The sequence below is a fragment of the Nomascus leucogenys genome, chromosome X, assembly GCF_006542625.1.
Source record: "Nomascus leucogenys isolate Asia chromosome X, Asia_NLE_v1, whole genome shotgun sequence".
In the NCBI taxonomy this organism is placed as follows: Eukaryota; Metazoa; Chordata; class Mammalia; order Primates; family Hylobatidae; genus Nomascus; species Nomascus leucogenys.
The window spans coordinates 95,975,199-95,992,519 of NC_044406.1; the positions used below are offsets into that span (position 1 = coordinate 95,975,199).

The following is a 17,321-nucleotide window of genomic DNA, read 5'->3' on the forward strand; positions in this document are numbered from 1 at the left end:
TCAGAGGCTTCAGTTGGCCAGTTTGTCCAACAGTATCCTCAGCAAGTAGATCAGTATTAGCATCTTTCTTCTGCAAATCAGAGATTGAGTGATTTGTTCAAGGTTACTCAATAGTGATAGTGATACAATTTGATTTAATTTACTTAAAGGGATATTAAAATGACTTTACTGCATGGAAAATGTTAAATAGAACTAGTGTTTGGTGCTGATTGCAATACAGCAAATACTTTAACATACATTACATGTAGTAGGTGCTATGATGATGTGCCATCAAGATACACACTTCAGCACTGAGGCACTCATTCCACCAGCTGCTGGGTGTGTTAGTAGCTGATAGGTGATTTTTCTCTGAGACTTGGCCTCAGCTAAGGAAAGCCACCTCTCTCAAGGTTACATCCTCTCAGTAGTGGGCTGAGGCTCGCTTTTGCTGGTTCAACTTTTGGAGATTTTGTGAGTCAGTTAACATCATGTTATTGGCTTGAAATTGACCATTGTGGGAGTGATTACACTATGGAAATCAGCAAATACTACAAATCAGAACTTTTTTCCATCTGAAGATCTGGCTGTTAAACAATTATTATCACACACTGTGCCCCTTTCTGTGGGTGAGACTGAACCTAATGACTATTCCACATGGAGGTAGAACAGCCCAGACTCCTCATCTCAATTCTGGACAACTCTGAAGTGTCATACCAGCTCTAGAGCTCCCCCTAAGACTGGCTGAGGCCTTTGTTGTGGCTGCACTGCAGTTCAGTTCTCTCTGCCCAATCCTACTGTCTTCTCTTCCTCACAGGTGTTCTCCTTGAAAATACTCATTCAATAAGCTTCCTGCACTCAAAGCGCCATCTGACAGACTGCTTTCCAGGGAAACTGACTTGTGACACTGGATTAGAGCCCCCACCTTACCCTGAGATGATTTCTATCCTGGCACTTATAAGATTTATTGCTCTTATTTACTTATATCAGCTTCTACTACCAAACTGTGAGCTCCTTGAGGTCAGGAACTGTGTCTTATTTATTTCCATATCCTTGTACATATTATGCACACAATAAATGTTGTTTAGATGACTGTTTGTAAACTAACAGCCTCTTCAGGAGGAGAGCTTGTACACTTGGGTATTTTTTGTGGGTTCCTTGAGATATGAGATATGGGCATATATTGATTGTTAGGATGGAGGAACAATTGGAAGTGATATTTGTTGGGCAGGTAGATACTGCCACGCCTGTTGTTCATGCCTACTATCATTAACTACGCCCAGTACCTTACCCTCAACCCTGAATCTCTCCTCTTTATTTTTCTTTCATTGACCCACACTGACCATATTTCAAAGGGTCTGAATTTTTATAACTGAAAAGACCCTTTAAGACCAAGTAGGCCAACCCATCCCCATCATTTTATAGAAGAAGAAATAGGAAATTCAAGAGGGAATAATCACAGGCTCCTCTATTTTTTGCCTGGCAAGATCTTGCCATTGAACATGATTAAAGTAGAAAGCATAAATACTGAATTCAAACAACAGCATCTTAATTTAATAGATTGAGTGCTTCGTGAACAGGGATTTGTAGATACATCTGTTCTACAAGATAATTTTACTAAATAGTTTTATTATGTTAAAATTACATTCATTAAAATGGGATTTGACCTGTAAGTTGTTGTCAGGAAAGGATTAGTGTACAGAAACCTTAAATCCTAAACAAGGCCTGGGTCAACAGGTGGTCACTGAATAATACTAATTTGTAAGTTTCCATCCTGTCAAGCTACTTTATAGTCAAAACAAGGACCAGGAAATACACCCCTTCTGAGATCGCATCTCACCAGGATATGACACCAGCATTTTCTCTGAGCTACTTGAGCTGTCTAGTGTCTATGTCTTCATATTGTGGCACCAACCATAGCAGGCTGTCTAGGACCCTTTCTTTCACTAGCAGCAGGAAATGCCATGAAACTCCAGGAGAAGCCAATTTCCATGTCACTCAATTCCTATTTCTCTTCCTAAATTAAAATAGTATATCCAATATTTTCTTGAGAGAGAGTAACTGTGTTTCTGAAAAGGCAAAAGTCACTTATTTCTCTCAGATTACTGGCTATGGTGTCCTCCATGGAGGAAACTGGGCCCAGGTTCACACCTTGCGAGATGGAAATGATTCCACTTGCTGCTGCTAAAGAAGTCCTTAGGAGCCATATTCATATTTGTGAGCCATCAATATTGCCCACAGTCCACAGAGACACCCCCCCATTCTACTGCCTTTGTTCTTTATTGTAACCCCTTTGTGATATTTCCTGCTACTGTCATTCATTTGAACAGTTGCTAAGAGGGCGGGGAGGGGAGACAGACCAGAGGAGGAGGGCAGCATGCAGATTTATCCCAAGTCTCATCTTCTCAGGATTCTTTCCTATCTGGCCATATTGTGAAAGAAGTACATTACTACCCTCTCCCTCTCAGTTTTCTCTCCCACCCAGCCTAATAAATGGCTGTGTAAGAGGAAGGTGGGAGGCTCTGGAATGTGCATGTTTCCCAGGCCCCATCCCCAACTGTGACTCAGTGCAGGAGGCTCTCAAAGTAGACTTTTGGAACACTATACTAGGTGATGTGTGGCTATCTCTATCAGCTAAGGACACCCCACACGTTTTTGGCATAAGTCCTGAAGCTACCACTTACTTAACTACCACTGGTGTTGAAGTGGTCCAAGTAGCTCAGCATGATGGCACATAAATATAACATTCAAAGACTATTCCATCTGCATCAGACCATATTTTTTTCATACTCAAACTTGTATTGCAATTGCATTTGTTGCCTTAACATTGCTGCCCAGCTGGAGATAAGGTTTTATATTTCTCCATACCTTGAAACATATGTTTTCTCCTGTTTTTCCTAAACTGCTATGTACGTAAGACCTCTTAAATGCAAGAAGTCTAGATGTTTAGAGATTTCCTCTTGTGTCAAGCCTTCAATAATTTGATCATTAGCCATTCATGAAAGCCAGTTGTCCTCTTGCCATTTATAGTTACTTACATTTGGTGTTACATTATACCAAATCCTATACCAAATTCCCTATTGATGCTAAGGCTCCTAGTCATAGTATTACCAGTATCACTGTTGTTATTAATATAGGAAAACAGGGCTGACACCTGGTACACTGAGGCACATAAAGAATTTTATCTATGGGTCCAAAAGTTAAGAAAGAAAGGTGGAAGGGCTGAATTATATGCCACATATAGAACACAGGATCTCAAGTGAGTATGCTTCAGGAGGTAGTATAGTATTGGTCTATCGATAGACCAGTGGTTCTCAGTGTGGTCCGTGGACCAGCAGCATCAATGTCACCTGAGAATGTGCAGTATTAGAATACAAATTCTGGGGCCCCACGCCAGCATTCCTGAACCAGAAACTCTGGAGGAGGAACCCAACAATCTGTGTTTTAATAAATCTTCCAGGGGATTCTGATGCCCACTGAGATTTGAGAACTACTGCTTTAGACTACTCCGAATATATATCCTGGCTTTCTCATTCACCAGTTGTGTGACATTGGGTAGGTTATTTAACCCCTTTTAGCTTTAGAAGTCTTATTCATAAAGTAGGTAAACAATAATTGCCCTTACTTAACAGGGGTGATTCAATAATTGGATGACATAGTCCATACAAAGCCCTTGAAAAATTACTAGCACATAGTAAACTCCCAATAAATATTAACTATTACCATTATTTTTATTGCTATCTTTTTCTTATATACAGGAATCTTCAATAAACGAGAAGAAGCCATTCTGTCCTAGGCAATAAGATAGCAATCAGGTATCTAATTTTGGAAGAACAAGAGAAGGCTATTCCAATGGTGTCATATTTACTTAACATCATGTTGTAATGAAGCATTCCCAATTCGGAACGATTGAAAGGAAATCCCAAATGGTCCAACATCCTGGTAAGCCCAAATTGAAAGGATTATACAATCAGCCAAGCACAGGGCTGATCAGCAAGAAGATGAGGAAAAGAGAGGGCTTAGAATAGCCATTTGAAAAGTTCTCTAAAGAGCTGCAGGTAGGGCCTCCTGCTAACCTTCGCAGGAATTGGAAGAGGAACCCCTTCTGAATGAATGCAACCCTACAGGTGCCTGCTTGGTAAGTAAATGCCCTTTTGTGCCATTGGACAAAAACTTCCAACAGGGCTCATGGTTTGAGGAGCAGAGACTGGACTGGATTTTGGCCCTCAAGTCCAATCAGCTAGGTTTCCTTGTGCAGGGCACAACCTACATAACCACACACAGCAGCCCTGACTATAAATTAAGGCCTTTGTCTTTGATTAATATTTCTCCTATTTGACTTTGTCAGAAGCAAAGAAAATTGGTAGTTGCTCCCAAGGCTTAAGAGAATTGAGTTGAGAATCTGGGAGAGGCTGAATCCCCTCACTCTGAGACTTTATTTATTCCTTCTTTAGTGTTGATAGTGCTTACACGTATGTACTTATTACTGTGAGACTCGCAGATATTGTAAAACTTGAAAGAAAATGCCTATCTCCTGGATAATCCTGAGAATTAAATGAGATCTACGTGCAAATGCCTTGTAAAATGTAGACAGCTGTTTACACGTAAAGTAATAGTATGGTTGCTTTTATTGTCTCTATGGCAGCATATAGTAACACCCCACTGTTTTCCCACCCAAGAGCACATGGCTATTATCATTGCCATTATTATCTACTATTAAATCTATCATTGCATTGATATTATGTAAGTGCAACTTAGACCTGTTTCTGAGAAAGACGCTTCCTCTAACTCCGGTAAGTTGCCAAGGAGAGTTCCTAATTGGAAATATTAACTTATAAGAATCAGAAGTGTCATACCAGCCAGTAATAGGCTGCTCTTCTCTCCCCTCCCACACCACTACCACCATCACTACAACCACCACTGCCACTGCCACATGGCAATGCCATCACTGCTTTTGCGAACAGATCAGAAAAAAAAAACAACCTTCGAATTATTTCTACTACTTCCAAGTATTTCTAGGCCCCTCCAAAGGAAGGGGTCCCTTTCCACTGTATTTTGTATGTCACAAAGGGTCCTCTCTGAAGGTTTGCTTGGGGGTCCACAGTGTTAAAAAGCAGCCTCATAGCTAGCAAAATAGGGAAGAAGTCAGGCTCTGCCTTCCTCAGAACTTCTCAGCTGAGATCACACAAAAAGTTTGTTGTCTTTTTAGTTCTTCTCAGTCCAGATAGATAACATCCACGAATACTTAGCAGCCTCAGTCCCAGCAGTTGAGAGGAGCTGGAAAATTAGCTAAAGATTTGATCCGGTATGCGCTATGCATGGTGTGTTGCAGTCTTCCTCACTGCTATGTTGACCCAATCTGTACTCACTGGCTTCTGGCTCGGTTTCTCACCAAATCTCCAATTTTCTAATGGGACAAAAGATGTGCCCTGACCCTTAGGCCACTTAGCTAAAGCTCTGATATCTATTTTTGTTCATTCTCTGGATCCTGCTTTACATGTTCCCATGGGCTGGGGCATTGTTTTCAACAAATGATCAAGTGGACAACAAGGGCAAGGTCCATCTTACTTTAACACTCACTCCGCTTCCACCATTCCCCCTGTCACACCTCACCCACCAGTTGGCATGCCCTCAGATACAGACATGTGCCTGTACCAAGTATGGGTATTACACACTGCTTTGAACAAAGCACAGTGAGCTGCCTGAGGTTGTACTCAGGCCACAGCCCAACCAATGGCTCAGTTCCCCTGCCCCCACCCCACCCACATTCTGACTCATGTCACTGAGGTCCCAGCATGCCTCATCTGAATCTGCCTATGTTTTGTCAAAAAACAAAGGAAAATCCTGCAGTGCAGAGCTTTTGTCTTCACTCCCTTTAATCTCTCCTTCTGAATCCCTCCTCCACTTCCTGTTGCTGTCCTTGCTATTCAAGGTCTTCGTTTGCTCCATAACCATCCTCTCTAGGTTTTTTTCTCTGCATCCTCAAAATTTCCATTCCCTTAGTGAGCAGATCTGTACTGTAATAAAGAAAACAATCTGACTAAGTGAAGTCATATTAAAACAATGGGAACTTAAAGCGAGAAATATTTATTTGCATTATTATTAAGTTAAAGCAGCATTTCTCAACTCTGGCTGCACGTTACAAGCGCCGGGGAAGCTGTTTAAAATACCTTTGCTGGGAACCACCACAGACCAATTCTAGTAGAATTTCTGGAGGTGGCGCTGTGGCATCAGTAGTCTTGAAAAGATGTCCAGGTAATTCTAGCATGCAGCCAAACTGAGAACCCTTGACCTAAAGGACTCTCTAATGGTAGGGCAATAATATGTGCATTTGCTTCCTCCCTGCCTCAAAGGGGTTGTGGGTGGTTAGCACTCAATCCTAATTCTTCTCAGTCTGGCAGCCCAAAGAGCTTCAGGGCCTGGATTTATTTAACATTTTATGGTAGAGGCCAAAATGTCATTTCAAAGTATACAAATGGGTGGGATGTGAAACATTCATGGAATATAAACTTGCAGGAGACATTGGGCTTCAAGAAGATTTGTAACCTATTATAAAGTTATGATACTAGATATATTAGCCTGTTTCTGTCATGGCTCCTCCTGCAAATGATTTTATATCTTTCAAAATAATCCTATGCTCTGCTTTGAAAGTATCAAGCTCTATTATGAAGTAATGAGAGCCACACTGATTGCTAAACATCACGGAATCTTGTCAACTGGAGCTGGAGGCAGATTACTGTAGTTCTGGAACTAAAAACTCCTCTTGCCCTCATCCTCTTGTAATCATCATAATTAAGGCCCAATACTGAAGCCACTTGAAACTTAAAACAGGCTTCTGGTTACAGTCCAGGCCTAAGCTGGACCATTCTCTAACAAACTCATTGCTAAGGAAATGACTGGGACCAGGACTAATCCTTGAAGGAATCAGTTTGTCAAATAGTTTCTGAGATATCCATCCTAAAGTGGTGGAGTGGCTGCAGTGGGGGAATGAGCAGCGTTTCCATGAATCATAGCCATCTCCAGAGAAAGGTAAAATGGAGGTTAAAAAATTGGAATAGAAAAGAATCAAAACCAGGTGTCACAAGGCCTTGCCATAAGTGTGAGTAAAAGAGATCTGATTCAAGAGGACCAGGAAGGGCCCCCTTTTGCCAAAATGCACCCAACTAACTTTGAGAATGATAACTTTAGTGGGTCAAGTTCTTTGCTTCACATTTTGTCTGTTGTCTCTGCAAGAATCATCTTTGAACATTAAGCTTCCATTGGAAGGGGAAACTGTTAAAATTTAGACAGTCTTCTCATTTTAATATGCTTTCATTCATCAGCTAGGTGCCCTCCATATCAACTAACTGTGTGCTGCAAAAAGAAAAGCCCTGCTTTGAGAAGAGGCAGAAGGTATGGACATTTTGGAGTCCAGAGAAGACAGATTCTAAGTTAAGTGTCCCACAACGACACTGGGTACCTTTGAAGGAAAGTATCCAGAAAGGAGTCAAAAGTAAATCCATCCTCAGTGACTAGAACAAACAAAAATGAAGCCATAAGAAGACCCTCGCCTCCCCATACCAGGGTCCTAAGGGCAGAAAGAAAGGATGTATGGCTACAGTGCTCTTGACACCATTCTTCACTCAGGTGCTAAGAGCAGGCAGTAGCATCCACAGGCATATGAAGCACAGAGTTCTTTGTACTGTTATTCAGTTCATAAAACAGGCTCTGTTGAAGCAGGGCAGTCTTGGGACCTGTGTGTGAGTGAAAAAGGGCAAATGTGTAAAGAAATGGGAAGGGAAGTGCTACCCTAGGGTGTGAGGGTAGGAAACCTTTTGGAGATTGTAATCTCTTTCCCTGAAGTCACGTTTAAATGTCAGCAGGAGAAAGCACTCACTGCGAATTCTGTCTGCCTGGTGAATCCTCTGGAGAGCTTTCCGCATGCTTTGGCTGTCTTGTCCTGTGGTCAGGACGACCCCTACAGGTAAGCCGTGGCTCCGAAGAGCACTTGCAACTCGATTGGCTGTATGCACCCAAATGTCTTCATCTGAGGAAATGACTCCAGCATGAGCCCACTGGAAATATTTCATGACAGTTACAAGCACCCGGATGGGAGAAGGGAGTGTCCGAGAAAAGGTCGGGTAGCTATTTTTATTGTCTAATTCATAATTCACACAAGCCCAAGAGAAAATCCCTTTGTCCCAGCTGTTTCCCAGGAGCGAGGCTGCCTCGCAGTAGCCAGGGTTGGTAGGTCCAATAAATCCTGAGGCCATCTGGTGGTGGGAAATGAAACTGGAGAGGGCCCTCGAAGTCTGGCAGTCTTCATTGAGAATCACATATTCAAAAGAATAACTCAGGTCAAAAGATGGGTCCCGGTTGATTCGCTCAATGGCTAATCGCGCAGCAACCTCAGGCAGGGCCTTTGAAAACAGCGAATCACAAGCCCAAGGGCCCACCACCCCTATCTTGTAGGGGAGTGTCCACACCTGCTGCGGAAGGGACATGACAGAGAGAAGGCACGAGCACCACAGGAACAAGGCCATGGTGTCCCAGCAGTTTCCTGAAAGCCGCAAACCAGAGCACAAGGCGAGAAAAACGCCCGAGTCCCAGGAACATAGCCCTCCTGCTTCCAGCAAGCTAATGACGAGATACTGGAGAGTTATTCTGCTTTCCCGACACAGACAGTGGTGTTTCCAAATGCCTGTCAATCAGAGGAAAAGGTTTGTTACTCACATTATTTCTGAAGCTTCTGGAAAGAATCGGTTGTGAAAGAATGGCAAAAAAAAAAAAAAAAAAAAAAAATGGTAGTGCCCAAACTAAAAGTTTCTTTCCCCCATCCTGACAAAACTCCTCCTCTTCCTGTACCCCTTATCTCAGTACATGGCACATCCATCCACTATTTGCCCACTTGCTTCTTTCAGAAAACTGGAAATCACTGAGACTCCTTCTCTTCCCCCACATTCAATCTATCACCAATTCCTATTTATTCAACTTCAGTAATAGCTGCCCACCTTACAGTGTTATGAAAATTACGTGAGTTAACACACAGCAAGTGCTTATAACAGAGCCTGGCAAGTCATTGGCATTATATTAGACATAGTATCATTATTATAGTTTTCAATATGTCCATTTTTCTCTCCCATGCAGCTCTCTTGGATAGAAACAGATGTAAACAGAAAATAACAATGCAGAGTAAAAAGTGCTATGATTGAGGTAGCCCAAACAGAGAGACAGAGAGGATCACCTAAACTCAGATTTCAGGGGAGGAGAGAAGGGAGGAAGAACAGTCTCTCAGGATTGAGTACTGAAAAAAGGTAGCCAGGTGAATGAGGTTGCAGGAGTAGTTTGGTGCTAAGATGCTAAGAGCCTTCCAAACAGAAGGAACAACATGCAGAAAGACCCAGAGGTAAAGATAGATAGATGATAGATAGATAGATAGATAGATAGATAGATGATAGATAGATAGATAGATAGATAATATATATATGTGTGTATATATATGTGTGTGTATGTATATATACGTATATATGTGTATATATATGTGTATATATGTGTGTATATATATATGTGTGTGTACATATATATATATATATATATATATATGGATTCTTAGAATTCTAAAGCATTTGTTTTGCTTGAGTCTGTGATGTAGAAATTCTTAGAATTCTAAAGCATTTGTTCTGCTTGAGTCTGTGATGTCAGACAAGGCAAGGGCCAGATCACCAAGATATGCCGTGATTGAATAGTGTACCCAATGGTTTTAAGCAGGGAAATAGTATTATCAGATTTCCATTTTAAAGGATCTCTCTAGCAACAATGTGGAGAATGAGTTGGAAGAAAGCAAGACTGGAGGCAAAGAGACCAGTTTGGAGTCTGTCATAATAATCCATATGAGAAATGATGACAGACCAAGGGAGTGGTAGTGAAGACCTAGAGGAATGGGATCATTTCCTCCAAGATTAAAAATATCAGGATTAAGAAAATAGAAATAACAAGAACTTGGTGACTGACAAGATATAGAAGGTAAGTGAAAATAAAGGAGAACTCTAGGATGATTTTGAGCTTTTCAGACCTAGGAAACTGATTGAAAATGGCACAAGTCTCTGAGATAGGAAACATTGGAGGAAGGAGGTGGGAGAGATGATGCATTCTGATAGACATCTTGAATTGGTCAACAAGTGTCAATAGCCAATAGATAATAGCACATACTGGAGGGCCTAGGAAAAAAAATAGAAAGCAGAACAAGAGTTATAAATTCTTAATAGAAAGCTGAATAAGAGTTATAAACTTGAGTGTAATCAATTGATAGACGGTAATTTAAAACATGCCTTTTGTGGAGTAAAGAAAGAAGACAAAGTACAAAACCCTGAGACCCCACAACACTTAAAGATAGGTCACAGAGATGTTAATAAGGAGAATCCTTAGTAAATCCTTAATTCTAATCAAAGATCAAAATAATGGCATAGCTTTCCTCAGGGCTGATAATCAGCGCTGGTGTGCACCAGTCAGGCCAAACTGGTTGTTTGGGGCAGCAACAACTCCGGCTGTGCCAGCCCTGTTGGTTATTATCTTGACTCTCACTCCTAATTTTATGAGAAACCTTGACTCCTGAAGAGACCAATCTGAGGCGTATCTAGTGAATATTAAAGACCTACCACAAATAGTATGCCCCAACATTCATATATTGGTGAAAGCTGATTTGAATGAGAGTCAAGAAAGTCTTGGGGGAGCAAACAGTTCACAAAACAACATAAGCCAGTGGCTGAGGGGTGTGTGGGATGGGGGAGAACTTCTAACTTTGCTTTGGGGACAGTGGAAAGATGATTGTGAGCTGATTATATGCATAAGAGCCTCAAATTTATTCCTCGGCCCTCAAAGATAATCCAGTCTAACCTGCCTCCAAAAAATTAGATCTATTCTGTGCACCAGGTTGAATGCATGAGAGTGAGATACAGGATGGATGAAGTATGAGGTGTTGACTCAGGCTTCAAAGAGCTCCCAACCCAGAGCTGAGCTCTAGTCAAGAGCCACAAGCTTCTCTTCCCAGCTTCTTCCAGCCTCCCTCTTTTCTCTGCCATGGCAAAATTTGGGAGCCAGGACACTGTAGGAGCCACTCATTATCTGGAGTAATATGGGAAGGGTCTCTATTTCTCGTCTGTATTGTGACAAGGATATTGAACTACATTATATCTCTGTCCTTATAGGCCTCACTCTTTTGACCACTAGGAATGGGCAACAGTGAGGACAGCTCTATATGGGAAACAGAGCCCTATTCACAGCAACAGGGCAAGAAAGCCGACATACTGCCTCTTCTTCCCCAAACACACTAGTTTCCTGGGTTCCTTCCCAGTATCTGTGCATTTAATCCAGAAATCAGCACTTAGAATAACAAAGTCTAAGATATACTGAGTTCTTGCTATGTGTCAAATGCTGGGCTACACTCTTTCCATGTATTGTCTCATTTTAAAAACTGAATTTAAAAAACTCATCACAGTCCTTTGAAGTAGGTGTTATTATCATCACTATTTACAGATGATGAAACTGAGGCTCAGAAAGGGTAAGTAACTTGCCTAAGGGCAAACCATGGTAGAATGGAGATTCGCACCCTAGTTGATTGAGCACCGTACTAGATAGAAGTTGCACAGATAGCCCTTCATCTATGAAGTCAATGAGACTACCATTATTATACCTGCTATATTACTCAAACTGAGTTTGAATCATTCATTTGCAGTTTAAAGAAGTTTCCCAGTCACCCATGAAAGAATAAATTAGGTAGAGTTGGGGAGGGGCAGAGTAAATTGGGAGGAGCCACCAGAAATTCATTATCCAACCAGAAGTAATTTGCTACTAGTGTTCAAGCCTAGCCCTGGGACTGCCCACTTACTCCTCACTCAGGGCACAGTGCTGCACAGCTGGGGGTGGGGAGCACCAGTTCCACTGTATTCTATATAAAGCTAATCCTAATCTTTGAGAATGGAAATCTTGAGGGTACACCCTTCAGCATATTAGCCCCAATTTTCAACTTCCTCATCTGCAAAGTGGGGTAAATTTAATTTAATCATTTTGAGATAAAGAATTAAATAAGTTAGAATACTAAGTGCACAGTTGTCTTTCAATAAACACTGGTTCTTCCTTACTATTTGGAAAGAGGACTGCACTGGGAATCAGAAGGCCAGGGTCCTGGACCCAATTCTGCACTGACTCACCATGTGACCCGAACAGATTGTTGCCTACTCTGGGTCTCTCCTTTTTCCCCTTTAGCTGGACTAGCAGATCAGCAAGTCCCTTTCTTCTCTGACCTCCATCCATCCTGGGATTCTGTACTTTGTCTAGGCAGTTACTTTTCTAAACCTCTGCACTTTGAAACTGCTGAGTTCATTCAACATTTTCTAGCCTTTGCTGCTCTAATTAGCTTCTCACTGGAGTTGGATTCCCCCAAAGTACTTGCTTCTATCTGGTAGATCCAGTTCCTGATCATTTTTAATTTTGGCCTAGAATCCTCTGTCAAGCATCTGTGATGTGAAGACCCCACTCCCCCACAATGCTGGAGTTATGCTACACTGAAAACCTGGGCTCCTAAAATCACTGGTTATCTTATTATCTTTAATAACAAACACGTTGAGAAGTTGGTCTGTGCTAAGACTAACTACAAAAAAAAAATGGGAGAGTATAAGGGCCTGGCCAAGAAATCTAAACAAGAAAAGCAAGCATGTACCTCAGGAGGGAGAAAACCAAGTTAGTAAATTCCCTGCTTGCTTTTGCTTAACATTAAATCTCCAGTGCCCTTTGCAGTTCCTGACACATAGTAGGTGTGCAAAAAATATATGTTGAATTAATACTGAAGAGGAGATATGGAGCACAAATAAAATGTTTTGTATTACCATGTTATTTAAAATGCTCTGTTTTAGGCCTTAATCAAGACCCACCTTTGGCAAAATTATCAAGGGGTAAAGTTTGTCTTCAAACTTCTAGCACAGCTCTCTCTGCCCTCTAGTTAATGGAGAGAAAAACAACTCTAAAGAAAGAAACTCTTTAAATGATTTGCACTAATATGTAAATGAATGATAATATTTGACACTTTCCTCTATTCCTCCCCAACCAGTGGTGTTTGTTCTCTCATAAGGGCTGGGGAGAAGTTTATGCCAAAATAATTAATCTCTAATAATATAATGTCTATTTCAAGCATCAGTTGCAGGTAGGCAAAGGAGGATGGACTACTTTTTGAGTAAAAAAATGAAGAAACTTTCGGTGCCCCTCAGATCAAAGTGATTAACTGTCCATTCTAGGTGTAAGGCTGGCATTTTTGTGTTATAATCCAGGTCACTCCTAAGCACAATGCCCACCCCAAATTCTAAAAAGTTGGATTTTTTTATACCATTTCTAAAATTCGTACAACACGGGTCCCTCCTCAGGCCACATGCCACAAAGTGCCCCTTGGCATTCACTCTCAGTTTTTGTTGCTCTTTTCCCTCTGTTAACTGCAAGATAAACATTCCCCAAGCTGAAGTTCTGCCCTTACATTTTTTCTGGTACCGATGTGATGCATTTGGTGATATTTCTAACTCTGTTAGGACTCCCTGGACAACCAGAAAGTTTTATGTTGCTGTAGGATTTAGTCTTGATCCCCCAACTCAAGATTTTACAGAAGGAAACTTATTCTTTAAAAAAGAAAAAAGAAAAAAAGAAGGGAAGGAACGAAGGAAGGAAGGAAGGAAGGAAGGAAGGAAGGAAGGAAGGAAGGAAGGAAGGGAGGGAGGAAGAGAGAAGGAAGGAAAAGAGGAAGGGGGAGGAAGGGAGAGGGAAGGAGGGAAGAAGAGAAAGAAGGAAGGAAAGAAGGGGAGGGAGGAATGGACGGAGAGAAGAAGGAAGGAAGAAAGGAAGGAAGGAAGGAAGGGAGGGAGGGAGGGAGGGAGGGAGGGAAAGAAAGGGGCAGGATAGGGGGAAGATGCCCTAAACCTCCACCTGCTGATTTTGGTTTAAGGAAAAAAATTAGCTCACTAAAGTCTTTCCTGGGGTTAATGGGAAATGTGGATACAACTAAAACAAAGTTTGAAGGTATGAAACTTTGGAAATAGAATACTACTGACCCACGGTTGTTCTGGGGCCATTGCCTAGGTTATTCAGGTATGAACACCTGCATGGGATCAGGCTTCCATGGAAAGCGGCTAGAGCATAGGGATGCATAATTTCATTTCAGGTAGTTTTCACAATCTGGTGGGAAGCCTGGCTTCACACAGAAAACCACTGTTCGTTAAACATGTACAAAGAAAGACTATGACAAATAGCTCTGAGGGAAATGGCTCCTCATAGCAGCTTGTCAAGCCAAGGACTTCTATGAAAGATTGATTTGTCTTTCTAGTTACAGCCTGAATCAAGTTAACAGCTTTTATAAGACAACATCAGGAATAAATAAAAAAAGAATCATGACAGAAACTAAACGAAAGCTTGGATGAGAGCCTTTGAGCTCAAATCTTGACTTAAAGTATCTCGAAGGCTCCCTTTAACCCTTCTTTCCTTCTTTCCTTCATTCTTTAATTTTTTTTTTACTACATATTGCAGTAAACCTAATGTATCTCAATCAGAGTCTCAGCTCCCAGGTGGGCTGTGTCTTTTTTTCCCCCATTACAATCTTTCTTATAAACAAGAGCTGTCAACTACTCACCAAGTAATTCACCACTCAAATGTCTTCAGTTTACTGCCTGCGCATGCAGACCACTGGCATAGCTACCTCAGTGTGTCCATTTCTTTGCATCCTCTATGCATTCACAATCCTGTCAAGGACTCCAGTCTGTTGATAAATTCCATTAATGGGGTAAATAATTGAAAGCGTTAGTAAACGTCTTGAAAATCACTCTTCAGCATCCACAGACCAAGACTTGGATTAGGATTTAGAGTGACACTTCTAATCCTTTAAATTGATCCCACCTGTAGCAGAGTTAGTGCTGACCTAAATGCAATGACCCAGAGATTAACAAACAATTAGAGTCCTCTGGATAAATACGTCCTCCACAGACTACTGCCTTCTTTTACCTTTCAAAGTCAGACACAAACTCTCAGATTTTGCCTCTGTGTTCTTGCTTGTTCCATTCTGTCTAATAACCACCAATCGCCCTTTCTCCAGGACAGTTCCAAATGCCAAGACATTCATCAGCTGTGATTCCAGCCCAGCCTATAAAAGGTGATCCAGGCTGGCTCCCTGCAAAATTCGAAGCAGGTGAATTTTGTCTCCTTCTCCTATTCCCCTTAAGTACCTTCACTGCCTTTCCTTCCAAGAGAGACTCCCTACTTCCCCCTATACCTTTGTACAGAGACATTGTTTCCCCATACTTTAGATGTATTCCTTTTCCTTAAGAAGTCCCTCTCTGTCCTGGGCATCATTCACTCAGAGCCCTGTTCTGGATTCCCAACGTGAGAACTGAGGTGTTAAGGGCTAAAAATGACTTATATTAAATGAGAAATGTTTTTAATAATAGTTTCATTGAGATATAATTTATCCACCACAAATGTATATAATTTAGGGGTTTTTTAAAGTATATTCACAAGCTTGTGCAACATTTTCATTATCCCCACAAAGAAATTCTATTCTTGTTTAAAAGTCACTCCCCATTTCTCTCCTCCTCCTAGCCCCAGGCCACCACTAATTTACTTTCTCTATGGATTTTCCTCCTTCTGAACATTTCATATAAATGGAATCATACAACATGTGATCTTTTGTGAGTGGCTTCATTTAGCACACCGTTTTCAAGGTTCGTGCACGTTCTAGCCTGTATCAGTACTTCATTTCTTTTGTGGCCAAATAATATTCCGCTTTTTTGGATATACCACATTATCAGTTGATGGAAATTTGGGTTGTTTCCATCTTGGGCTATTGTGAATACTGCTTTTATTACCTTTGTGTAAAAGTTTTTATATGGACATACTGTTTTTATTTCTCTTTGGCATATACCCAGGGAATTGCTGGGTCATATAATAACTCTATGTTTAACATTTTTTGAATTGGCAAACTGTTTTCCAAAGTATATGCACCATTTGGCATTCCCATCAGCAACATATGAGGGTTCTTTTTTACCTACATTCTTACCAACACTTGTTATTATCCATCAGTTTTTTATTTAAGTATGACAGGCATTTTACATGTATATTATCTTACTTTATATTCACAACAACCATGAAGGTAGATATTACCCATTCTTTCCATTTTGTAAATGAGGATACCAAGACTGAGATAAATTAGGCAATAATCATACTTACTGAGTGCCAATGATGTGACAGGCATTTTTGGAAGCCCTATCTCCTTAGATCTTCACAGTGAACCCACGAGATAGATACTATTTGAATTCTCAGACGTCCAGAGAGGTTACAGTAACTTACCAAAAATCACACTGCCACTGGTCAGTAGAGACAGAATTTGAACTCAGACACTCTAATTCCAGTAAGTAATAGAGCCAGAAAATTTAAACGCAAGACTATTTGGCTCCAAGAAAGCTCACGTTTATCCTTGATATATTCCACTAATGCACGCTTGTGCTATCCCTCCAAAGACTGCTTGCACTCTAATAGGGTCTCCAGAAACACACCGTGACTACCCAAAGGAAACAATCCCTAATTATAGAATTTCAGGTGACCTGATGGAAATACTTGTGCAAGTGAGGGCCCCAGTTAGCATTCTCTATGTAGTGCTGCATGGTGCCATGAGCAACCCCAGCATGGATTTTATGAGAAGGTTCTGATGAGGACTAGGATGTTCAAGGGACCATCATTCAAGGAATGTTCCAAAATCCTGAACAGACATAAGATTCTAAATTTATAGGTAGAAGTAGCTGGGAATTAGCACAAAAATAAAATTTCTCAAGTGAATTTGCTTCTTTTGATTAAGAGTTCCACAAACACTTGTTGCTCTACGGGCTTTACATATACTAACTCAATGGATCATCACAACTGTCCTATGGGGTAGGTATTATTATCATCCACATTTTATAGATGAAAAACTGAGGCACAAAGAGATTAAGTAACTTGCCCAAGTGCATACAGCTAGTTTGTGGTGGAGCCATCTGTGAAAATAAGTAGTCTAGCTTTAGAGTCAGGGCTCTTAACCACTGCCTCTTAATCACAGTATGGGGGTCATTGGATTTATCCATACACTCAAAAATTCCCATTAGATCTCTAAGGTTTAGTTACAGTATAATTAAAGATGATTTTAGAACAGAAATCTAAAACCATTTGGGGTCCTCATGAATCTAAAATTATACAGTTACTTCAAATCCATTCACGAGTACAAACTTAAGAATTATTCCTACACACCTTTTACAAGTGCCATGTCAGAAACATCAGCACACTGTATGATTAAGTATTGACCTTAGTGTTCT

The 17,321-nt window shown here is 41.0% G+C and overlaps 1 protein-coding gene across 1 annotated transcript in view; it reads right to left on the reverse strand.

Annotated features, from left to right (window-relative positions):
- Window positions 1-14,838, reverse strand: part of GUCY2F (guanylate cyclase 2F, retinal) — a 108,007-nt gene extending 93,169 nt beyond the window's left edge. The window contains exons 1-2 of the mRNA XM_003262187.4: window positions 14,618-14,838; window positions 7,853-8,656 (exon numbers count right to left, since the gene is read on the reverse strand). Of these exons, the coding sequence (XP_003262235.3) occupies window positions 7,853-8,498 (646 nt within the window). The 5' untranslated portion in view covers window positions 8,499-8,656; window positions 14,618-14,838. The remainder of the gene's footprint in view (window positions 1-7,852; window positions 8,657-14,617) is intronic.
- Between the last annotated feature and the right edge of the window lie 2,483 nt (window positions 14,839-17,321).